This window comes from Nyctereutes procyonoides, unplaced genomic scaffold (assembly GCF_905146905.1).
Source record: "Nyctereutes procyonoides isolate TBG_1078 unplaced genomic scaffold, NYPRO_anot_genome, whole genome shotgun sequence".
Lineage (NCBI taxonomy): Eukaryota > Metazoa > Chordata > Mammalia > Carnivora > Canidae > Nyctereutes > Nyctereutes procyonoides.
In genome coordinates this window covers 57,735,752-57,761,219 of record NW_026575142.1, presented here as the reverse complement: position 1 = coordinate 57,761,219, position 25,468 = coordinate 57,735,752, and the positions used below count along the sequence as shown (strand labels likewise).

Here is a 25,468-nt window from a genome sequence, read left to right as displayed (position 1 = left end):
TCCCGATACAAATGTCCATCCTCGGGAATCCATTCTCTCTCCCCGCAGTCACAGGACTACTCCACGGCAGGTGCCACGTCTCCGCCTCCCAGAAGTTAGCACTTTGTGGCCAAGCAGCTTCTTTAACTTCCTAAGACGAGACACCTTAAGAGGCAGTAGCATCACTGGGTCACCAGCGCTTCCCGAGCTCCTACCTGTTGCGGGGACTTGGTCTGCAGGGATGGATGGGTCGGATGCGCCCAAGGCGTCCTTTCCCTTTCCCACCCGCTGTCCCTCTCGCTCCCCGCCGCGACTCGCGAACGCACGTCCCCCCTGCGCGTCCCAAGCCCACGGCCCGGGCCTCGCGCGGCGGGAACCCCGGGGGGGCGGGGGGCGCGTGTCCCGACCCAGACTGGGCCGAGGCGCAGCTCTCACTTCCTGTAAAGCCCGTGGAGCGCGCGAGCAGTGCCCTGGAAGAGAAGGCGCCCGGCGGGGGGGGGGGGGGGGGGACTTTAAGTCGGCTCCGACCCTGGACGCAGAGGTCCCGAGCGGCCCCGGCAACAGGAGCGAACCAACTCGTTCCCGGGCCTCCCCTTCCCCTCCCCGCCTCCCCTCAAGTCGCCCAATTCCCTTTCGCTTCCTCCCGGCGGCTCCCGGGCACGTGGTCCCTCCCCGCCCTGCCCCCGCCGCGCCCCTCCCAGCCTCCCCCGCCCTCCGGCCCTGCCTCCCCGCGCCGCTCGCTTCCCCTTTCCGTTTTCTCTTCCGCCCCCCGCTCTCCATCGTCCTCTTTGATTGGTCGAGCGCACCGGAGCCCCGTTGGCCAATCGGCGAGCGGGGCTGGCGGCGATGGGCGTGGCCGCGGCTCCGGGGCCCTCAGATCGAGGCTGCCTCCCCCTCTCAGCCGGCAGCACATTCCGCCGCCGTTGCCGCCGCCCGGCCCCGCAGTTGTCTTCGGCGGAGCTGCGGTCGCGCCGGGGTTAGGGCGGGGGGGGCGGGCGGGGAGAGGAGGAGGGGAAGGCCGCGGCGGAGGCAGCGGAGAGGAGGGAGGAAGCGGCGGCGCGGCGGGCACTGCAGCTGAGGCGGCGGCCCGGTTCCTGGGAGTGTCGGTGCGGCGTGGTGGTTGGGGCGGATCCCGCGGGGGCCCGGGCGGGGGAAGGAGTCACCGGCCCGGCCATGGCGGACAACGAGAAACTGGACAACCAACGGCTCAAGAATTTCAAGAACAAAGGCCGCGACTTGGAGGTAAACTCGGGGGCGCCGGCGGGGTGGGGGCTGCGGGCCTCGGGCCGATGTCCGCCGGGACTCCGGGCGTGGGGGGCCGGGGCGGGTGCCGTCGCCGGGCCGCGGGGGAATGGCGCTGGGGGCCGGCCCGTGCGTGACGCCTCTGCGAACGCGCCGGGAAGTTTGTGTCGGGCCTGGTGCCCCCTCCGCCCGGGAGCGAGGTGCCGGGGTACGGCCGGCGCGGCCTAGGCCTGCCCCGGGGAGCCGGCCCGGCGCGGGTGCGAGGGGCTGGGCCGCGCGGCGGGGAGGCCGGGCGCGGCGAGCGCGGAGGAGGCGTGCGTGTGCCGCGCGGCCCCGGCCCGGCCCCGGCCCCGGCTCCGGCCCCGGCCCCGGCCCCGGCCGCGGCGGAGATTCCGGCTCTGCCCCGGGCCCCGCCGTCTGGCGCCGCGTGAGGAGGGCGGTGGGAGGTGGGGGGGGGGGGAGGCGCCGAGCGTGCGGCGACCGAGCGGGGCTCGGAACTTCCCCTGCGGGGTCCGAGTCGTCTCCACTTAAAGGCGTTTTCTCTGGTCTTCCCGACTCCCGCTTTACCCCTGCCTCCCCCCGATGTCCGAACTACAGGAGTCAACTTCTCCGTCGAAAAAAACACCCCCGGCGTGAGAGGCCATCCTGGTGGATGCTAACAGTGCCTTCCAGCGGCCTGTGTTTTACTCTGGATATAGCTGATTCAAGATGTGGCTCACGGTGTGCCCTCTTCCAGGCAAAGAATACCCCTTATTTCAGCTTGCTCACAAATCTCTTTATCCCCTCCTGAGAGACCACCAGCTGCATTCTTGTATATAAAGTCCACAGGGTTATACAAAGCTGTCATCCTCTAGTCTACAGTATCCTTTCCCTCCACCTGCAGGTGGTGGTAGTGGGGGATGGGGTGGGCTCTGGAATGGCACCATCACGTTTTATTATTTTAAAAGGGTGGGGGGGGGGGAAACCCTTGATTATCTTCGATACAGCTCCCCCCCCCCAGGTGGTTAGGCTACATGAGGTGTGTGGGTAAAACACACACACACACACCAATCACAGAATTTTGATGGACTTTTCTTCCCTTCAGTGTTGAGAGTCTAGGTAAATCGATTCTTTTTTTTTTTTTTTAATACGTGCATCCTGTGCCTGCATCAGGAATGTAGCTTTTAAAAGAAAAGTGGTCAAGTAGTAGTTTTTGTATTGCCCCTCTGTACTTTTTTATACTAAAATCTTCAAATTCCCATCACCTGTTTCTGAACTTTGAGCATTTGCTTGACTGAGATAGTAACTATCCTGGGGGGCTTTTCACAAAGCCATGCAATCTTTAAGGTAGTTTGTGTTGTTTTCAGTGAGTTTCATAGTTTGAGGATCTATTAAAATACCTGAGGATGTGGTTCTTAATTCTGTGATTGTTTTAAGGTTAATGTGAAATATTATCCTGTGATCTTTTTTTTTTTTTTGTGGAAAATTTTTAACATCTTTATTGATATAATTCACATGCCATAATAATCACCACTTTAAATGTACAACTTATGATTTTTTTCATTAAATTTACCTACTTGTGTAATACTGTGATGAAGGAAATTTTTTACTGATACCAATATTTAGGATGAAAACAATTACAAGATTTAAAAACATAAATACCTCAAGTTACAAAATCCAAAAAATAGCGATTAGATGCTTGACAAGTTCTGATGCTTTCCCCTCACCTACATTTCTGGCTGCATTTTTTTTAAAAAACAGCTTCATTGAAATGTAATTCCTATGCTATACAACCCTGTGCAGCCATTAGCACAGCCAATCTTAAAATGGTCTTATCACTCCAAAAAGAATCTCTATTTCCCTTTACTCTCTGTCTAGATTTGCCTGTTCTGGATATTTCCTATAAATGGAGTTACATAGTATGTGATCTTTTGTGACTGGCTTCTTTTAGGTAGCATAATGTTTTCAGGGTTTACACATGTAACAAAAATAAAACAGAGCCTCGTTCCACCTCGTTCCTTTTTAATGGCTGAGTAATATGCTGAATAATAATCCAGCCTATGGATATACCACATCTTGTTTATCCGTTCATCAGTTGATGAACATTTGCGTTGTTTCCACTCTATTTTAGCCGTTATGCGTAATGCTGCTATGAACGTTTATGTACATAGTTTTGTGTGGACCTATGTTTTCATTTCTCTTTGGTTATATCCCAAGGAGTAGAACTAGTGGGTCATACGGTAACTTTAAAAGTAACCTTTTCTGGGATTGCCAAACTGTTCTAAAGTGATCCTGTTTTTTTTTTTTTGGTAATTTAATGTTTCCTCTTACTGTCAATTTCTTATCACTTTAGTCAAAATTAGATTGTGCTGATTCTATTAGAACAATATTATAAGTGATTTTTAAAAATAACTATAAACACATTAACCAGATTTTTTTGAGAAGTTTATAGTGCCTAGGGACATCCTTGAGGACTTTGATAACCCTGTGGCTACAAAAGAAATAGGGATATTTTCACTGTTTCACCTAGGAAAATGACATGACTGTAGTGGAAACTGTACTTTCTCCTCACTTATTCAAAGTCAGATACACCTGTAATGAGATAGCAACTTTTTATCATCTTTAGAGAACACTAAAATGGCCTATTTTGTGTATTTAATTATCTATATGTCTGTGTCCCTCAGAACACTTATTATCCCCATAACCTTCCCCTCCACATATGGTTACTATGTTTTGCTACAATAGATTCTAAGAAAATCCTACTTTGGGTTTAGGTCTCAATGATGACATCTGTTTCACTGAGAGTTTTTTGTAAAGAAGTATGGACCATTACTATCCAGTGAATTTTATTTAATCCCATATATCCAAAATACCAATATAACATCAGCAATATAAAAAATATTGGGATATTTTATATTCTTTTCATACTAAGTCTTCAAAATCCGGTTTGTATTTTACACTTAAAGCATTATCTCAGGGGTACCCGGGTGGCTCAGTGGTTGAGCATCTGTCTTTGGCTCAAGTGGTTTAGCATCTGCCTTTGACTCATCTGCCCTGGGGGTCCTGGGATAGAGTCCTGCATCAGGCTCCTTGCAGGGAGCCTGCTTCTCCCTCTGCCTATGTCTTTGCCTCTCTGTGTCTCTCATGAATAAATAAATTTTTTTAAAAAAATTAAAATGAGAAAAAAATTTAAAAAGCACATCTCAGTGTGGATTAGCTATTATTTCACTTGCTTAATAGCCATATGAAGCTATTGGCTCTCTTATTGGACAGTTCAGATATAGAACAGCATATAGAATGAGGTAATTACCATTTTTTCAGTTTGATCTGATACTGTTTGATAATGACATAGAGTACAAAGTCCTAGAGTTTAGTGTGATCTAATGTCTCTTAACTTTGTGTGTGACCTTGAGAGTCAGTCTTAAAGATTCTTTAATCTATTAAAACAGAGGTACTTTGACACCTGCTTCATGTGAGGAAGATGCTAGCAGTTCCCTGAGCATTTTATCACTTTTTGCTTTTTTGCTTCAGGGTTAGGGGGATTTAATAGGATTCATTGTAATTGATTCTTTTACTCCCGTATTTGCAGTTGGCTCTTTGTTTTTTCTCTGTGTCCATACAGAACTTAAGTTACATTGAACTTAAAATAAAAGGGAAGAGTTTTAATGTAGAGCTCTGTAATTGCTCATTGAAGAGTAGTTTGACCACAGGGAATCATTGACCCTTCTAATAGTCATAATTTTTAAGTGTTAGAAGTTAAAACTGGGGATACCTGGGTGGCGCAGCGGTTTGGCGCCTGCCTTTGGCCCAGGGCGCGATCCTGGAGACCCGGGATCGAATCCCACATCGGGCTCCCGATGCATGGAGCCTGCTTCTCCCTCTGCCTGTGTCTCTGCCTCTCTCTCTCTCTCTCTCTCTCTCTCTGTGACTATCATAAATTAAAAAAAAAAAAAAGCCCTTTAAAAAAAAAAAAAGAAGTTAAAACTGATGAAGAGCTTTCAATATGATGCTCATTCTTACCTTTCAATCTACCATTCTGGCTCTTCCAAAATGTGATCATGCTAAATTCTTGAAACACAGAAGTATTAAAGAAGACGTATATCGTATTCATTTAAAATAATTTATGGGAATTCTTGGATGATGTTAAGGGCTTGACTGCTTTCTTGCAGTGTGGTAGAGGATCATTGTTAACTAGGTTGAGAAAAGTAACCATAGAAAGGGTACACTGAACACAACACAGGAAATGGGTAGTGACCAAACTTAAAATATTTGTCAGGATAGATCAAATAAAGCTCATCTAGTTTATGGTTTTTTATATCATTTTTTAAAGATTTTATTTATTTATTCATGAGAGAGGGGGAGAGAGAGAGGCAGAGACACAGGCAGAGGGAGAAGCAGGCTCCATGCCGAGAGTTTGATGTGGGGCTCGATCCCTAGACTCCAGGATCACACCCTGGGCCAAAGGCAGGTGCTCAATTGCTGAGCCACCCAGGCGTCCCTAGTTTATGTTTTAAAAGTAGAGCAGGGATTCTTTTGTAGACTTTCCAAACAATCTATGATTTTTACAGTAGTTCCGAGAGTATCCCAAGTTCTAATAGCATAAATTGTTAGAAAATAGTTAGCTCTTGGTGCACCTGGCTGGCTCAGTCAGTTAAGAGTCTGCCTTCGGCCCAGGTCATGATCCCAGGGTCACTGGGATGGAGCCCCATATCTGGCTCCCTGCTTAGCAGGGAGTCCGCTTCTCCCTCTGGCCCTCCCTCTGCTTGTGGGCGTGTGCTCTCTTTCACATGCTCTCTCTCAAATCTTTTTTTAAAAAAGAAATTAATTAGATCTTATAAAAACACAACTTTGAGAAAAAAAACTTACCCTAAAAATAAATAATAAAATATTAAATGACTGAACACTTGTGTTTCTCTGAACTTTAGAAATAGTTGCTTGGTTGGCAAGAGTTTAATAAATTGATCGGCTATTTTGTTGTTGTTAACCAGCTTTGGTAGTTTGTAACCATACAGAGTGAAAAGCATTGTTAAGCTATTAAGTCTTGTTAACTTTTAGAGACTGACCTCTCTCATCACAAATCTTGGAACATATTTACTATACTTAAAATAACTGCAGTCTAATTTTTCATATAATAGTCCAGGCATGTGACAATGTGAAATATCTAATAGAAATATAGTTAGGAATTAAATAATTGTTTTTGTGCTCCCTGTCAGCTTTCCTGGTTTACAAGGCAAGCAATTTCAGAATTGCTTCATTGATAATTTTCTCAGAGATATCAAAATGTCTTCGTTTTTCATAGTCTCTAGAATGTCAAATGAACATATATATACAAGATTGGGAAGAGTTGTAGGAGTGAGTTAACTTCAAAAGAATGAAAGTACTTTAGAGAAAAAAAAAAGAAAAATGTGCATATAGTTTTTAAGCATTGATATCTAATGCCTGATAGTTACTGTGGGTCCTCAAAATATTTTTGAGTGTTTCTTTGGAGCAGCATTCTTCTGCCTTAAGGACTGTGATGGTAAAATGAGAGTGTCATCAAGTCTAGTCTTGAATGATGATTTTGGTATTTGCTGGTTTACTTTTGGAACAGAGAAGTATGATCGAAGCATATACTGTATATGCTTTTAATTGTATTCTCATTTCTCTCAGTCTAATAATAGGAATTACTTTATAGAAGAAAACTCTCTAGAGTTAAGTGACTTAATAGCATTACATTAAGGGAATGATTTTAATTCAGGTACATGTCAAAGTAAAGTCTGTACTATTTATACCATACCATACCATATTACCTGTTTTTAACTTCTTTCAGCCTTGATACAAGTCTCAAAGTTGATTAAAAGGTTATATGTGAAAGCATAGTCCATGGGGTGTAATAGCTATTCAGTAAGTTTCCTTTTTCTCCCAGAGAGATTTTTGAAATTGTGTATCTTTTGTGGACTTTAAAGTCTAGAGAACACATTTATAGTCTTTCACTTAGATTTGGTTAGTAAAAGGATTAGTGGAGACTCCCTTTTTTTTAGTTAATATGAGATGCTAATCTTTATATTGGCATCTACTAAATAAGATACACACACACTTCTAATGGCTTTAGTCCAGAAGTTTTCAAAGCTTTGGAGGATGAAGACCTATTTATGCTGTTAAAAATTAGGGATCCTGAAAGAGCTTTGTTTGTGGGTTTCTATCACTATTTGTCATTTCAAAAAAAAAAAAGTCTGTCACTTCAGAAATTAAAACAAGAATTTAAAAAAATATTAGCTCATAAAAAATAACAATGAAGGTATTTTATATTTTTATATAAACAAATTTCTAATGAAGAATAACTTATTTTCTAAAACCCAGAAAATGTGGTGAAAAGAAAAGCCATGTTTAATTTTGTTCTGTTTGGTTTTTTTTTTTTTTTTTTTGAAGTCTCCTATATTTGGCTCAAGAAACCATAGTTGGATTGTCATGTCTATTTCTGAATTCAATCTTTTGTGATAATGCTGTTTTGGTTAAAGTATATGAAGAATATCCCACTTTACACAGGCAGTTGGAGAGGGAGGATGTTTTTTTTTTGTTTGTTTTAATTTTTTATTTATTTATGATAGTCACACAGATAGAGAAGCTGAGACACAGGCAGAGGGAGAAGCAGGCTCCATGCACCGGGAGCCCGACGTGGGACTCGATCCCGGGTCTCCAGGATCACGCCCCGGGGCCAAAGGCAGGCGCTAAACCGCTGCGCCACCCAGGGATCCCCCGAGGGAGGGTGTTTTAATAGCCTTTTCAGATTATTATGGAAGTTTTTGTTTGATACTATACCAGAACTCCACAAAATAGTAGTTTCTTAAAGGTTAGTTGCAATATGGAATCTGAGGCCACCTCAGTGAGCCTTTCATACTCTGTTATCTTAAAATTTATAGGTCTATCTTGCACTTGGATTGTATCTTTTGCACATGCACATGATTTTGTAATAGCATGTATTGGTCATTTGGAAAATATTAGTTCACAGAGTTATGCAGATCTTCCAAATGGTGGCACATTTTATTATACAGTGAAAATTCACCAATTATTGTCAGTGTCATCAAGTAGTTCATCAGAAAAAGCTTGAATATTAGAAATTTGTGAAGCTCACAGTGATGGATACAGATTTTCCAAAATTCTTATTTTCACTTGAAAGCTTAAATTTTATCATTAGCAAGAAACACTGTAAGTTGTTTTCCTTGAAGCCATAAGCTCACTTTGCTCATTTTTGTGAAAACATCTGCCAGACACTGTCTGAATAGCCATAATTTGTCTGTCAGTCGTTCTTTCAAGTAAAAATGGTGTTCTATGAAAAAAATGGCTAGTTCAGTTTGCAACTCAATCATACAAAAACTTTTTCCTTGAGACAGTCATCGTTATGCAGAAGTGGGTATGCTGCAGTAGTTTATGTGTAATCCCCATTTTATCACAAAACTTAAAGAAAGGGCCAGTTTTTAAAAAGGTAAGTTTTTACTGTACTGTCAGGGACATTAAGTGAGCTGGCCTTTTTTTAAAATTTTGTTTTATTTATCTGAGAGAGAGTGCAAGAGAGCACACAAACAAGGGGAGTGGCAGGTAGAGGGAGAAGGAGAAGCAGACCCCACACTGAGCAGGGAGCCTGATGTCGGGCTACGGGGGCTCCATCCCAGGACCCTGGGATCATGAGCCAGAGGCAGACATTCAACCAACTGAGCACCCAGGCACCCATGTTTCTTGTTTTCTTAACTGAAATACAGTGTGTACTTCTACAGTTTGGTGACATTGTCTTAATTCATGCTAAAATACCAGCAGTTTTATCCACTGCATTGCATTGCTGTGCAAATATTAGAACCATAGTAAATATTAGTAGTAATATGAAAATAGTTTTGATCTGTGGACCCTCTGAAAAGGCTTCAGTATCTCTACAGAAACCTATTGATCACACTTTGAGAGCCACTGTCTTTATTAGTGTTGCTTCTGTAAGAGATGACTGTCACTTTTAATTCATAAAATCTCTCTTTTTTTTTTCCCATAAAGATTTATTTATTTATTTATTTATTCATGATAGACATAGAGAAAGAGAGGCAGAGACAAAGCAGAGGGAGAAGCAGGCTCCATGCCAGGAGCCTGACGCAGGACTCCAGGATCATGCCCTGGGCCAAAGGCAGGCTCCAAACCGCTGAGCCACCCAGGGATCCCCTTAATTCATAAAATCTCTTAAAAGACTGTAACAGTTAAAGCATGGATTTGAACTCTGGTTCCTCATTTAATACTTATGGAAGTTAACTTAATATCTCTAGCCATTTATTTTTTATTTTTTGAATCTCTCTAAACCGTTTATGTTTAATAGTGCCTGACATGTAGTATATACAGTGAATGGAAGCTCTTTATTTCTTCCAGCTTGCTTCATCGTTCATTATATCCAAATAATCCCTCGTATTCCTTGTCAGAATAACATTTTGTTTGTAGTTCCTTTTGTACTGCTGTGGACCATAATTCCAATCACATTCCATGAATTGGGGAAGGCTTCCTTTTCTGTTCATTAACGCTCAAGTAAAAGCCTTTCTCTTGTGTGCTTCAACCAAATTGTGGCAAAATTACTAGTTTCTGACTTCATTTATCTAATTTCTGTGTTGTAAGTAGGTTAGTAAATACCTAATGTAGTTTGTGACTTTTCCCACAAGATTGTAAATTTAACCAGAAAATAGTTTTGATTTACACTGTTAGTACTTGTGATGAAAAAAGAGTTAAGGTCATAGATATACTGGTAATACAAGAGTGGGTTGACTACTTAAAACCTAAACTTTTTCTATTACTGTTTATTTACTATTAGACCAAAATTTTACTAGCTGTCGCTTTTACCCTAAATTTAATTTACATTAAACCTAACATAAATTGCATTTTCAATAATGTGTTTTGAAAAACCCGGATTTTGACTTTTATTAACAAAAGTCAGAATCCCATAATTTGGTGGTAGGCATATTTTTTAATATTAGATAGCAAATCATATTCTATCTCAGTTTCCTACTTTATGAAAACTTTAGTTGCTCAGTATCTACTCTGAATACCTGTTTTAGTTTTTATAGCATGTGTTTTTGATTCCTTAAAGTAGGTATTATCTAAATTTATTTAGTTAATGGTAGTTGTATCTTGATGGCTCTATAGGTAGTGTTTCCTTGGTTTTATTAAATGACCCTATCCTGTTTGCCACCCATTCTACCTATTTACCCTGGTCTTCTGTGGTCACTTTCAGCTGTTACTGGTCCAGAAAAGCAAGTAAAATATAGTCTTAATATTTTCAAATAATTGTTACATTATTCTTGGTTTTTTAGTAAGTATAAAACCCAAGTTAAGTCTGATAACTTTAGGGACGCCTGGGTGGCTCAGCGGTTGAGCATCTGCCTTCGGCCCAGGGCATGATCCTAGAGACCTGGGATCGAGTCCCACATCGGGCTCCCTGCATCGAGCCTGCTTCTCCCTCTGCCTGTGTCTCTGCCTCTCTTTCTCTGTGTCTCTCATGAATAAATAAATAAAATATTTAAAAAAGAAAAAAGTCTGATAACTTTAGGCTAAAAGAGCTGATTTTTATACTATGTGGTTATGTTTCAGGAAACAGAAACCCACCTCGCATTAGTTTAAGCATAAGCTTTCATAACCCGTAAGTCTAGGGCCACAACTGGTATTAATTGTGGTTAGAGTTCTAGTGAAGGTCTAGGGAAGATTGATTAAGTAAGATTTGGGCAGCCCGGGTGGCTCAGCAGTTTGACGCCTGCCTTCGGCCCAGGGTGTGATCCTGGACACCTGGGATCGAGTCCCACGTTGGGCTCCCTGCATGGAGCCTGCTTCTCCTCTGCCTGTGTCTCTGCCTCTCTCTCTCTCTGTCTCTTTGTCTTTCATTAATGAATAAATAAAATCTTTTTTTTTTAAAGATTTGATTGCATGCTTATGCCCAAATTAATCATTTTGGGCAGGGGAATATGATTCTGTGATTGGGCAGCACAAGCTCTGTTTGTGTGTTAGATAGGGAAGAATGTTGGTACTTTCACATAACCCCAGATTTGTCACAAGAATGAGGGGATCTGATAGAGTAAAAAGAAAGGAAGAAAAAATTACTGAAGACAACATTGTAAAGCAGCCCTGTTCAATATAGATGTAGAATGGTTTCTTATTTTGCCTTTGAATTATTATGTGGAGGTGTTCATTATATACAGGTATATTTATAGAATTGAGTTCATTGTGATCAACTGTTTTCTCCAACATTTTATGTCAGTGTTCACATTTTTTCTCTTAGTATCTTGAATAATTTTCCCAATTCCCTTTTGTTCTCCAGCTTTAAACTAGTAACAGTATTATCCTCAAATCATAAAAAAGCTTTTTAGGACCAATAAACGAATAAAAAATATAACCAACATCATTAGTCATTAGGGAAATGCCACATCAAAACCATAATGAGATACCACTTCGGCCTACTAGGATTGGTTTTTTAATAAGTGTGAAAACAAAAATAAATAAAAAGTATCAAGTGTTGGTGAGGATATGGAGAAAGTGCAATCCTCCTACATGGCTAAAGGAAATGTAAAATGGTGCATTCTATCTTGGAATGTGGTTTCACAGTTCCTCAAAGTTAGACAATTAACATGTGACCCAGCAATTCCACCCCTAGGTAAAACCCAAGAGGATTAAGAATAAGTGTCTGCACAAAAACTTGTACATGGGTGTTGATAGCAGCATTACCTATAATATCCAAAACAGACTACCCAGATGCCCATCAACTGATGAATGGGTAAACAAATGTGGTCTGTACATACAATGGAATAGTATTATGCCATAAAAAGGAATGAAGTACTGCTTCATGCTACAACATGATGAACCTTGAAAGTATTTTACTACCTGAAATAAGCCAGTCAGAAAAGGTCACATATTCTTGGCAAATTGATAAATTTTAAAAATACTAAAAAATGGAGAAAAGATCACATATTCTGTAATTTCAATTCTATGAAATGTCCAGGATAGGTAAATTCATAGAGACAGAAAGTAGATTAATAGTTGTCCAAGCCTTAGGGAATGACTGCTAAAGGATATGGGCTTTATATGGTGAAGACAATAATCTGGAATTAGATGGTGGTTATTTATGTGCAATTTTATCCTAAAAACCATGGAATTATACACTTTAAATGGGCAAATTGTATGATGTGTGAATTATATCTCAATAAAGCTGTATGTTGGTTTTTGGTTTTTTTTTTAAGAAGCTTAATTAAGAGAAATAGAGACCATGACAACTTTCCACTACCAAAGGGTCATTGGTGACCTCTCGTTACCTCTTTCTCCATGTACCCTTCTGACTGACTGACTTCTCCATGTACTCTTCCCTGTATTGAATTCATTTGTTGAGCAAATATTTACTCACTTTCTGTGTCTGAGGTTCGGTTGTAAGCAGTGAGGATACAACAATGAATAACAGGGTAAATTCTCAGAGTTTGCATTCTAACAAGTCAAGATCGCTGCTATAGACTGACCCTGTGGCGATATACAGCCATTGTGAGCTACTGTTGTAATAGTAGATCTCTTGTGTGCCCTTCCTAAACTCAAATTTACAATAAATAGTATACCTCAAACATGAAGGGAAAGGACATCCTAAATGTTAACTTAGCCAATCCATAAGCATACTTTCAGCATGCTTATGGATTGGCTTTTCCTGAGTTAGGTGCTTTCCCCTTCACCACCTTCCTAGTCAGCAGTGCTGTGGGAGGGAGGATGTGACATGGTAATGAACAGCCTTTGCCTGCTTCTGCAGCAGCATCCTTGAAAGAGAAGTTTTTAGACAAGATTGTAAGTATGACATTATTTAGTTAATGTCACTCCGTTCTTAACTTTTCTGTTAACTTTCTACTCACCATTAAACTCTGATGTATCAGTATTACCTCATTATTAATCTCATCTCCATAGTGATTGCCTTATTTCTGCTGTTGCTCTTCTCCAATTCATAAAACAACTAGAGTGGTTTTTAAAAAATGAAATCATGCCCCTCTCTGCCTCAGTAGCTTTCCATCACACTTAGCTTCCAAATTCTTTACGGAGACCAGATCTGGTCCCTATCTATTTCTCCCTCCTATCTCTGTCACTTTATTATCTCCCTTAGTTACACTCTCATTTTTTAATTCTTCTAACTCTAGCACTTCAGTAGCTAGGCCCTTCACACATGCTGATCTGTGGGAATGCTTTCTCCACCCTCTATACCTATACCCGCCTTTTCTCCACTGTTTGTTTCTCATCCTTTGAGTCTTCAGTGTTATTTACATAGAGTTGCCATCCACCCACGCCCCTAGTGAGCTAATTGAAATTTCATCCCCCTTGTTTTCCTTAAGAAATACATTGATCATAATTTGTTAGTGTACTTACTCTGTTAATTTCTCCCCCAGACTAGAAGTTCCCTGAAAGTATAGACCTTGTCTATTTTGTATACCAGTCTTTTCTTAATTCTCATTGCAGAACCTGGGCTATCACTGGCATTTAAGGAACTACTTGAGGGAATTAAATGAAACTTAAAAAAAAAAATGTGTGTGCACTGTAATTAGGATTAGTGACTAAATCAGATTTTTTAAATGAAGGTAAATTTTTGTCTCTTGAAATGGTAATGGCATGTAATTGTAGAAATTTTTTAGAGAAATGGAAATAAAGTAATCCTCCATAATCTTACTGCTATTAATTTTCTTAGAATGTTTACTTTTTCTTATACATTTTTTCAAATATATTTGAACTTAATTTGGGGTCCTTTTTTTTAATTTGGGTTCCTATAAGAATAATTCATAGTAGAATACAGCCAAGTTTCTCTACCTTGACACTTGATACTTTGGGCCAAATAAGTTTTTTCTTATGGGGAACCATCCTGTGCATTGTACGCTGTTTTAGAGCTTTCTTCGCCTCTGCCATTAGATGCCAGTAGCATGCTCCCTCCCGGTTATAAAAGCCAAAATTGTTTCCAGAAACTGCCAGATGTTGCCTGAGTGGCAAAATCACCGCAGATTGAGAACCATTGGAATTTAGTTCGGTAAACTTCCCAGAACACCATTATTTCAGTGGATTCCTATTGTCTATAAAGTCAGTTAAAATTTTGTAATAAGCTAGGTATTTCAGCCTGTCCGTTAAGTTTAGCAGATATTTGAGTGTTTGCTACATAAATGCTAGGGAAAAGGCAAACGTTGAACATCCCCTGGATTCTTAACTTTTTAGTTTATAATTCCCCCATTTCTATAACTTTCATCTTAGACTCTTCTCCCTCTTAGGGCAGATAAATCCACCTTACCTTTAACACTCAGTTTCGCTTTTCTATCTTTGTTTTTATGGGGTCCCTATCGGAAACACTTCTTGTCTTCCCTTTACCTTGCCATTTCTCCCTTATATTTCCAGGTTGAGCTGAAACCTCAGTTGAATTGGAGGCCTCAGTTCAACATGGACCTTGTCTATTTTGTATACTACTCTGTTCTTAATTCCCATGACAGAGTCTGGCATACAAATTTTCCCTCACAACAGTTTGCATTTGATCATTTCTTAATTGAACTCTTAGAGTTGTTATTTGTGTACCTGTATTTTAGTGTTTACTCATGTAAGATAATGTTTTTACTTGTCATGTGTTTTGTAGAAAAAAAAGTATTACAAAAGGATATGTATGACTTAAACACCAACAAACTAGATAACCTAGATGAAATGGAGTAATTCCTAGAAACACACAATCTATCAAGACTGAATCCTGAAGAAACAAAATCTAAACAAATCTATAACTGGAGGGAAGGGGGGCACCTGGGTGGCTCAGTGGTTGAGCATCTGCCTTCAGTTCAGGGCGTGATCCCCCAGTCCCGGGATCAACTCCCACATTGGGCTCCCTGCATGGAGCCTACCTCTGCCTCTGCCTCCCTCTCTCTCTCTGTGTCTCTCATGAATGAGTAAATAAAATCTTTAAAACAAAAAAATCCATAACTAGGAAAGCAATTGAATCAGTAATCAAAAATCTTCCAACGGCGAAAAGCCCAGGATTGTATGGCTTCACTGGTGAAGTCTACCAAACATTTAAGAATTAATACCAATCCCCTTTAAACTCTCTCAGAAAAACTGACAAGGGAATATGGTCACATCTATTCTGTAAGACTAGCATTCTGGTACCAAAGCCAAAGGGCACTACAGGAAAATTGCAGACAAATACAATAGTGTTGCAGAAATTTTCAAAATACTAGCAAACTGAATTCAACAGCATATTAAAAGGATTATATACCGTGGCCAAGTGGGATTTAATCCTGGAATGTAAGGGATGGTTCAATTTATGAAAAGCAGTATACTATACCAGATTAACAGAATGAAGGGCAAAACCACACATTGATGTCCATTGATGCAGGAAAAGCAGTTGACAGAATTCAATACCTTTTCATGATAAAAAACACTCAACAAACTAAGAATAGAAGGAAACTACCTCAATATAATGAAGACCAAATACAAAGTGCCCCCCAGATGACATACTGGATGGTGAAAGATTGATTGGAAGCTTTTCCTGTAAGAATAAGATCAAGACAAGGATGCCCACTTTCACCAGTACTGTTCAACATAGTACTAAAAGTCCTAGCCAGAGCAGTTAGGCAAGAAAAAGAAACAAAAGGCCTCCAAGTTGGAAAGGAGGAAGTAAAATTCTGTTTATAGATGGTTTGATCTTATATGTCAAAAACCCTAATGATCCTTATAGAAAAATGTCAGAAGTAATAAATGATTCAGCAAAGTTACAGGATGTAAAATCAGCAGTCACTCACAAGGAACATTTTGAAAAGGAGTTTGAGTTACAATAGCATCGAATGGAATAAAATACTTAGGAATAAACCTAACTAATGAGGTAAAAGACTTTCACATTGAAAACTGCAAAATGTTGCTAAAAAATTTAAAGAGGACACAAATAAATAGACATCCCACATTCCTGGGTTGGAAGACCTATTGTTAAATGTCAGTACTACCAAAGTGATCTACAGATTTAATGGAGAAGTGCATATAGAATCTCAAAAGACCCTGAATAGCCAAAACAGTCCTGAAAAAGAGGAGAAAGTTGGAGGTCTCACGTTTCCTAATTTAAAACTTGAGACTTGACATGATCAAAACAGTATGATACTAACAAAAGGCAAACATAGACCTATGGAATAGAATAGGGAACACAGAAATAAACTCTTGCAAATATAGTCAAAGATTTTTGACAGGAGTGCCAAGACCATTCATTGGTAAAGGGCAGTCTCTTCAAAAAATGGGGCTAAGAAAATTTGATATCCACAAGCAAAAGAATGAAATTGGACCCTTACTTAACACCATATACTAAAAATTAACTCAGTGGATCAAGGACCTAAATGTAAAACCTAAAACAAAACTCTTATGAAGAAAACCTAGGACAGAAACTTTATGACATTGAACTGGGTGGCTCAGCCACTGAGCATCTGCCTTTGGCTCAGGGCCTGATCCGGGGTCCAAGGATCAAGTCCCACATTGGGCTCCCTGCAGAGAGCCTGCTTCTCCCTCTGCCTGTGTTTCTGCCTCTCTTTCTGTGTCTCTCATGAATAAATAAACAAAATCTTAAAAAAAAAAAAATTATTTGAGAGAGCATGTGCACGAGTGAGGGGAGGGACAAAGGGAAAGAGAGAATCTCAAGCAGATTCCCCACTGGCACAGAGTCCAGATTTGGGCCTTAATTCTATGACCCTGAAATCATAACGAGCTGAAATCGAGTCAGACGTTAACTGACTGAGCCACCCAGGCATCCTAAAGCAGACTTTCACAGTTAAACACTTTTAGCATTTGGTTTACCATGTTTATTGGGTTGAACGACTATTGTACCTGCCAAGTTTGTTTAAGATGTGATGATCGTTTGGGTTGAAAATACCAGTAATTCAACTTTTCTCCGAACTCTTCTGTAGATTAGCTTTATATAATTGATTATGGTCTTATTGATATGGCTCCTTGCCTACCTTTCTATTCTTGGCTTCTGACATTCTTCAACAGATCCTGCATGCACCATCTTTTATAATTCCCTCTTTTTGTATATGCTGCATTTTCTACCTGGAATCCTATCTTTAGATAAGTTTCCATTTATTAAAGATTCAGCTTATATTTCATTTTTACTGTAGTCTTTTTTTTAATTTTTTTAAATTTATTTATGATAGTCACAGAGAGAGAGAGAGAGAGGCAGAGACATAGGCAGAGGGAGAAGCAGGCTCCATGCACCGGGAGCCCGACGTGGGACTCGATCCTGGGTCTCCAGGATCACACCCTGGGCCAAAGGCAGGCACCAAACCGCTGTGCCACCCAGGGATCCCTACTGTAGTCTTTCTAATGTCAAGAGCAGTATATGCATATTATAACATTACATTTATTAGATGAGTAAAATCAAGTAATGTGTTTTAAGTGGTGTTTGGCACCTAATGTTTGCTAAATGTTAAGCTTTACTACTATTTTATTCTATTTCTCTGTCATAAATACTACTTCCTTAAAGGCACAGATATGCTATGTCTGGTCCAGCTTTTTATTTCTAGTGCTTAACAAATAGGTGATTAATAAATATTTGAATGATTGAGTGAATGCTTCCCAGCAGGCTCTAAATAATAATATAGTAGTAAATCCATATTGTATGGAGAGGAAGGTTATGTATGTTTGTGTGTATATATATAACTCTTTAAAAATTGTCTTTAGTTATAAACAATTTGAGATATAATTTATTGCATAAAGCCATTTTAAATGTATAATTCAGTGACTTTTAGTAAATTTTCAGTTATGCTACCATTGCCACAATCCAGTTTTAGAATATATCCTATAAGCTCCCAAAAAAATACTCGTGCCTGATTAGTCTTTTAAATTTTTCTTTTCTTTTTTTTTTTTTTTTTTTTTTGTGTGTGTGTGTGTGTGTGTGCTATTACCCAAGTATTAACATTCTGGAGAATGAAGATAGCCGTATGAAATAAAAATCAAAGCATTATATTCCTTATCTTTCGTATGACTAACTTGTGAAATTTTCTCTAGTGAGATTGAGTCCTTATTGATCTAAACCCTCATATTTTTCTCAAAAAAAATTAAATATTCAAATTTCATACAGTATATTATTATTACATCATCATAAATTAGTAGTTTTTAGAGTTTTAAGGAAAAACTATACATTGGTAAAAAGTGACTTAGAAATTAAGTAGCCACTAGTTAGAAAATAAGTAGCCATAAATTGGAAAAGGAACCCTGTCCTCATTAGAGGAAAGTGTTTAATCCCTAGAATTTAGGATAGTGATGGATTCAGTAAGTATTTGTTAAATTAAAAAACTATATTGTGTTCTGTAAGATTCACTTGTTTGAATTTTTTGACAATTTCTTGTCCCCTTTTGCCTGAATTTAGGATTTTGTAACTATTTATTACAAGCAAAGAAGTATAATACTAGACGATCTGCCTATAAACTCTACTCAGTCTATCTCTGCCTCTCTCCCCATCCCCCCCATTTACAGCCTTTGTCCTTTAGATAGCTCTTTGGCCTATAAATAAGTCTTTGGCCAGTTTGGCAGCCTTTTGGAATTCTAATTGACAGCTCACTGCATCAGTGTAAGTCATGTGAATTCACAACCATTATGTTTGCATGTAGTATGTAAAAACTCTGCTCTTAAAGATGACAAAAAGACTTAGGAAAACAAGCCTTATATACCTTTTTCATGGGACTCCAGAGAAATAGAAGTCTTTTGAGTTGGAGTTGTGACTTGGTAAATGTCTAAATATCTAATACCACTTTTAAAACATGCTTTTTTGCAATAAAAAACGTGGGTAAATGCTGCCAGGCTGGTGCATAAGAGGTCTTTCTTCTAGTTGATTCGATCTTCTCTTTACCTTGAAGGTAATAGTTTCTTCTCAAGAGAAGGAAATTCTTTTCTTGCTTTCTTGTTCTATAATAAAGAAATTGTCAAATCTCTTAAATTTGCAAATAAGTTTCTGTGGATAGAAATAGCCCGTCTCTTAAATTTGCAAATAAATTTCTGTGGATAGAAATAGCCCGAGGTTTATGTCACTATACAGTGCTAAATTGATTTGATAAATCCTTTATTAATAGTTCCAAATTATCAGAAACTCCAAATTTGATAAGTAAAATGTACTGTAATGGGAAAAAATTCTTTTGGTATAAATAAAATGCATAAATGTGCATATATAATATTTATTTTATATTTTATTTATACATTTGCTTTATTGAAAAGAAGTTAAAGCCCATTTTAACTTAATTCTGCTTTTTGGATGAAATAGATACTAATAAAAATTTTCTGACTACAAATATTTGTCCCTCAGAAGTCTACCTTTTATTGAACAATCTTTTAAGTAGTACATTTTACAAATTTTGTTTTCTGTGTATGAGACTTAGGACCTAATTTTTGTTGTTTACTAAGGTTGTTCGGTGTTTTGTATTGTGATACAGTGCAAAGCCCATTGTCTTGATAATATTTTTTCTGTAGTATGAACCTTAGGCTCTAAAATTGGCTTGAACTCTTATTTCACTTTAAGATTTGGGGGAGACAGTATGACATAGGGGTTAATTGGCTTTGTAGGAGACCATCTGAATTCTGATTCCAGCTATCCCATTTCTAGCTGTGTGGTCTTGGCTAATAATTTAACTTCTTTCGTCCTCAATTTCCTTATTTATTAAAAAAATATTTTTTAACCTCCTAAGGCTATAATTGTTAAAAGATAGTGAATATTGAAACTTTTATTGTAGTACTTGGCAAAGTATTTTTACTCATTTTGCAGCCTATCTTATTTATATTTTTTTAGAGTCTTTTTTAAGAGAAAAATATTCAAAAAGACTTTATGGAAGAAAATGTAAGGTAGAAAATAAATACATAAAAAAAAAAAAGAAAATAAATACATGAGGAGCACTTGGGTGGCTCAGTAGGTTGAGTGTCCAACTCTTGATCTTGGCTCAGGTTTTGATTTCAGGGTCGTGGGTTCAAGCTCTGTGTTGGGCTCCACTCTGGGCATGGAGCCTCCTTTAAATAAATTAATTAAAATGAAATATAAATTAATAAAAGCTTATGAAAAGTTGTTCAGTGTCATTAATAATTAAGAAATTGAAAAACCAGTACATATCTATTAAAATGCCTACATGAAAAAAACCTTTTCAGATGTTGGTAAGAATGTGAAGGACTAGAATTCTCATGTACTATTACTGGAATGGACAGTTATACAACCAGTTTGGAAAACAGGTTGCAGGGGTTTGGGGTTTTATTTATTTTTTATTCAAATATAATCAACATACAGTGTTATATTAGTTTCAGGTGTACAATATAATGATTCAACATAAGTGCTCATCATAAGTGTATGCTTAATCCCTTTCACCTCTTTCACCCATCTCTCACCCAGCTCTCTCTGGCTGCCAGCAGTTTTTCTACATTTTTTTGTCTCTTTCTTTGTTCGTTTATTTCTTAAATTCCACATATGAGTGAAATCATGGTATTCTCTGACTGACTTCACTAAGCATTATATTCTAGCTTCATCCATGTCTTTGCAAATAGCAAGATTTCATTATTTTTATGGCTGAATAATATTCCTGTGTGTGTGTGTGTGTGTGTGTGTGTGTGTGAGCACATCTTTATCCATTCATTTATTGATGGGTATTTTGGGCTCTTTTCATAATTTAGCTGTTGGAAGTAATGCTACAGTAAACAAGCGTTCATGGATCCCTTTGAATTAGTGTTTTGTTTTGTTTTTTTTTTTTTTTAGGGTAAATATCCAGTAATGGAATTCCTGGGTGTGTGATACTGCCATTTTTAGGTTTTTGAGACCCTCCATATTGTTTTCCACAGTGGCCACACTGGTTTGCATTCCCACCAACAGTGTACATGGGTCCCTGTTTTCCACATCCTCACCAACACTTATTTCTTGTGGTTTCGATTTTAGCCATTCTGACAGGTGTAAAGTGATATCTCATTGTGGTTTTAATTTGCATTTCCCTTATCAGAAAGGGAGACAGAACATAAAGACTCCTAACTCTGGGAAACAAACTAGGGGTGGTAGAAAGGGAGGTGGGTGCGGGGTGAGGGTGACTGGGTCACGGGCACTGAAGGGGGCACTTGACGGGATGAGCACTGGGTGTTATTCTGTATGTCGGCAAATTGAACACCAATAAAAAATAAATTTATTATAAAAAATTTGCATTTCCCTAATTATTGTTGTTGAGCATCTTTTCCTGTCTGTTGGTCATCTGTATGTTTTTGGAAACATGTCCTTCAGGTCCCCTGCCCATTTTTTAATTGCATTATTTGTTCTTTTTTGGTATTGAGTTGTAGATGACTTCTTAAATGTATTTTGGGTATTAACCCCTTATCAGATAGGTCATTTTATCTCCTCCCATTCAGTAGTTGGCTTTTATTTTGTTGATGATTTCCTTTGCTGTGCAAAACCTTTTTATTTTGGTTGTAGTCCCAATAGTTTAATTTTGCTTTTGTTTCCCATGCCTATGGGGACATACCTAGTAAAATGTTGGTATGACAGATATCAAAGAAATTACAGCCTATGTTTTCTTTTAGGTGTTTTATGGTTTAGGGTCTCACAGGTTTTTAACCCATTTTGAGTTTATTTTTGTATATGGCCTGAGAAAGTGATCCAGTTTCATTCATTTAGTATTTTTAAGATACATATCTGTAGCAAAACTCAAATGATCATCAAAACCACTTAAACAGAGATTGAATAAATTAGTTTGGCTAAAAATTGAGGTAAAGATTTCTGCATATATAAGATTACCCAATGCATTTTAAGAAGGAATAATATTTATTCCTTACGTTGTTCCTTATATATAGAATTTATATTTTAGAGGGGAGAGGGTAATAATTAGTAAAGTTTTATATAGCCTATAAAATGTGATAGGAGGTGTGGAGAAAAATAAGGCAGAGAAGAGGAATAGAGAGTACCCAGTGGGAGTGTTGCTGATTGGCTAGGAAGGGAAAAACCTTACCATGGAGGTGACATTTGAAAGATTCAAAGATGAAAGTGAGCACTGCAGATAGTGAGGGAAGAGTATTACAGCCATGGAATTAGAGTAGCAATAATAGTAATAGCTAACACATATACAGTTATGGCCAGGAGCTTTTTAAGCCCTTTACATATATTAACTTACTTAATCTTTATAATATCCTATGAAATAGGTATTTTTACTATCCTCATTATATAGATGACAAAACTAAGGCATTGAGAGCTAGTAAATAGTATCGTTGAAAATTGAACCCAAGCAGTTTGGCTCTGGAGTCTATCCTTAGGAGTTGCTGTATAGTGTATCAGTGAAGGCCTTGAAGAGAGAATTTCTAGTGTATTAGAGGAATAGCATAGTTAGTGCAGATACAGCAGAGTGAAGCAAAAGAATGATATGAGCCGAGGTCTAAAAAGTTAGTAATTGGAGAAGGGATAGGACGATTTGAGTAGACTTAAACCATTTTAATGACTGGACTTGTACTCCAAAGTGGAGAGCCTTTGATGGTTTTCAACAGGCGAGTAACATAATCTGACTGACTTTTTGAAAAAGGTTCTTTACTGAGTACTTCCTCTCTCAGAGTCTGGGTAGAATTCAGGAGGACCTAAAGACTTAGAAAAAATTACATTTTTATTTTCATTAACTTCTAATAGTGTTTCCTTCATTTAATAATGTAGCCAATAACTTTATGTAGTTTGTAAAGTTACCCGTGACTCTCTGTCACCACCAATAAAACATTATTGTTGTAAAATATCTTGAAATTTCATTTCTGGTCATCATTACTTTGAAATTATAGTTGTTAGACCCACTGTTAGATCCCACTTAAGGTGATAATGAAGCGCATATGTTACAGTTTGTTTTTTCGTATTTATATATTTTTGACAACTATATATCAATATAATTGTTTTCTTTGTAATCTTGCATATTATCTCTTTTTAGAAACACTAAATGGGTCACCTGGGTGGCTTATTTGGTTAAGCAGCTGACTCTAGATTCCAGCTCAGGCCACGCTCTTAGGGTCATGGGATTGAGCCCCGTGTTGGGCTCTGTGCTTAGCATGGAGTCTCCTCCCCCTGCTCGTGCTGTCTCTCTCTCTCTCTTTCTCTAAATAAAAAAATCTTTTTAAAAATAAAAGCACTATATGAAAGGTGTTCATTGATTTCACCAGATTGTCAAAGGAGACAGTGACACTCAAAAATTAAGATTCCCTGAGAATTGCTTTGGTTATTGTGATAAAAACAAACTAGGGGAGAAGGAGGTCAAGAGCAGAAAGAGGGTGCAAGTTAAGAGGCTTTTGCAATAATGCAGATGAGAGATAATGGTGAGTTGGACCAAAGGTAGTAGAAGAGAAGGTAGTGATAAGTAGTTGGATTTCAGATAAGTTTTGAAGGTTGAACCAGTCCAGTAGGAGGGTTTGCTGTGATCAAATGTGTGATGTGAGAGAAAAAGAAGACTCAAGAATGGCTCTAAAGATTTTAGTCTGTGTATCTAGAAGGATAGAGTTGCCATTTGCTGAAAATCTCTGAAATTATCAATAGATCTATAATACTGGATATATCATAATTTTCAAAAATATTTATTTATTTATTTATTTATTTATTTATTTATTTATTTATTTATTTGAGAGAGACCACCAGTGGGGAGAGAGGGACAGACTTCCCACTGAGTGCAGAGCCTGACACAGGGCTTGATTTCATGACCCTGAGATCATGACCAGAGCTGAAATCAAGAGTCAGACACTTAACCCACTGAGCCACCCAAGAGCCCCTGACATAAATTTTTTAAGCAGTAACATAAGGCTTCTAAAAATAAAGACACAAAGAATAAAAGAACTCCTGGTCTCACCTCCCGTATGAATCATGTGAGATCAGATAGAGTTATGTATGTTTGTTAAAAATTAAGCTTGGTTTTGGATATGTTTGAGATCTTTAGACATAGGAGTATTACTTTATACATTGCTATTTCTACTTAATATGCCCAGGCATATGCAGTCACTAGAAAGAATGAGGAGAACTTAGAGCTTAAACTTGTAGTGTTTCTGAAGGTTTGAATATTTTACAGTGAGCATGTATCCATGTGTTAGGTAAGTTTAAAATGAGAAAAACACATGTTAAAAAATAAGAGAATGGTTATAAGAGAATGGTTACAATATGTGATAGAAAAATTATGTGGTCATTAGAAATAATGAAAAAAATCTGTATGTACCACCATAGGAAGGGCTCTCAAATCTAAGTAAACAAACATAAGGTAAAGATAGAGTAAGTAGATAAGTGTGTCAGAATCACAGTAAATCGAACAGTATTGACCTTTAGAGAAGATGACTGGATGGATAAGAAGACATCTCCCCCTCTCTTTTTTAAGCAGTTGAATTTACTAATCTTGTACATGTATTATTACTTCTTTAAGTGTCATGGTTCATGGGAGGTGAGATTATGGGTTCTTTTATTCTTTGTATCTATATTTTTATAAATGTTATAGTTTTAAAATTTTATATCTAATATAGAAAATTGTGTCTTTATTGTGAGTAAAATATGACTTTATTTACATATATGACTAGAAAAGATTACAAGATGTACATTAAAATGTTAATAGTGGTGTTCTTGGGTGATGGAAATTGAGGTTTTTTTTAAAAAAAATATATTTTTCTTTAATTTCTTGTAGACTATGAGAAGACAACGAAATGAAGTTGTAGTTGAATTAAGGAAGGTGAGTCTGAGTAATATTGGGTACTCCAAGCATAATTCTAACAACATTATAGCATATGTAGAAGATACTAAATGTATATGAATCCCAAGTGCCTAACATTTCTTTTTCTTTTGAAAACGGAAAGATTTTAACTAAACTTAGACTGTTGAAGTTGGCAAGATACAATTTGGCCACTCTCCAAAAAATAGAGATAAATGAGTTGTTTGGTGTTTTTCTTCTGTAATTTTTAATGATTTCTATAAAGTGAAAGTTGTATCTATAGTGTTACACTAAATAGTTCTATTTACATGTGTAGTTATGTCCTGAAAAGAACTTATTCTACTTATAAATTTCATCAACTCTTCAAGTATTAAAATAGGTTATACTTCATGTGTGTAAAAAATAAATTATAGTTGGGAATATATCTTTAAATTTGTCTCATACATTTGAAGCGAAATTTAAGTGGCCTTTGATTTTTGTAAGACATTGTTGATTTTTGTCTGATTTTGAACTGCCCAACTTTTGCTTTGACTTTGTTTTTAGGTGATAGAGAGAAGCTCCCAGATGTATAAAATGGTTTAGTACTTTTAAATAAATATATGTTTGGT

General features: G+C 38.2%; 1 protein-coding gene across 1 annotated transcript in view; it reads left to right on the top strand.

The window, feature by feature from the left end:
• The first annotated feature begins 1,012 nt into the window (after positions 1–1,012).
• Positions 1,013–25,468, top strand: part of KPNA4 (karyopherin subunit alpha 4) — a 59,381-nt gene continuing 34,925 nt past the window's right edge. The window contains exons 1-2 of the mRNA XM_055308139.1: positions 1,013–1,221; positions 24,837–24,881. Of these exons, the coding sequence (XP_055164114.1) occupies positions 1,153–1,221; positions 24,837–24,881 (114 nt within the window). The 5' untranslated portion in view covers positions 1,013–1,152. The remainder of the gene's footprint in view (positions 1,222–24,836; positions 24,882–25,468) is intronic.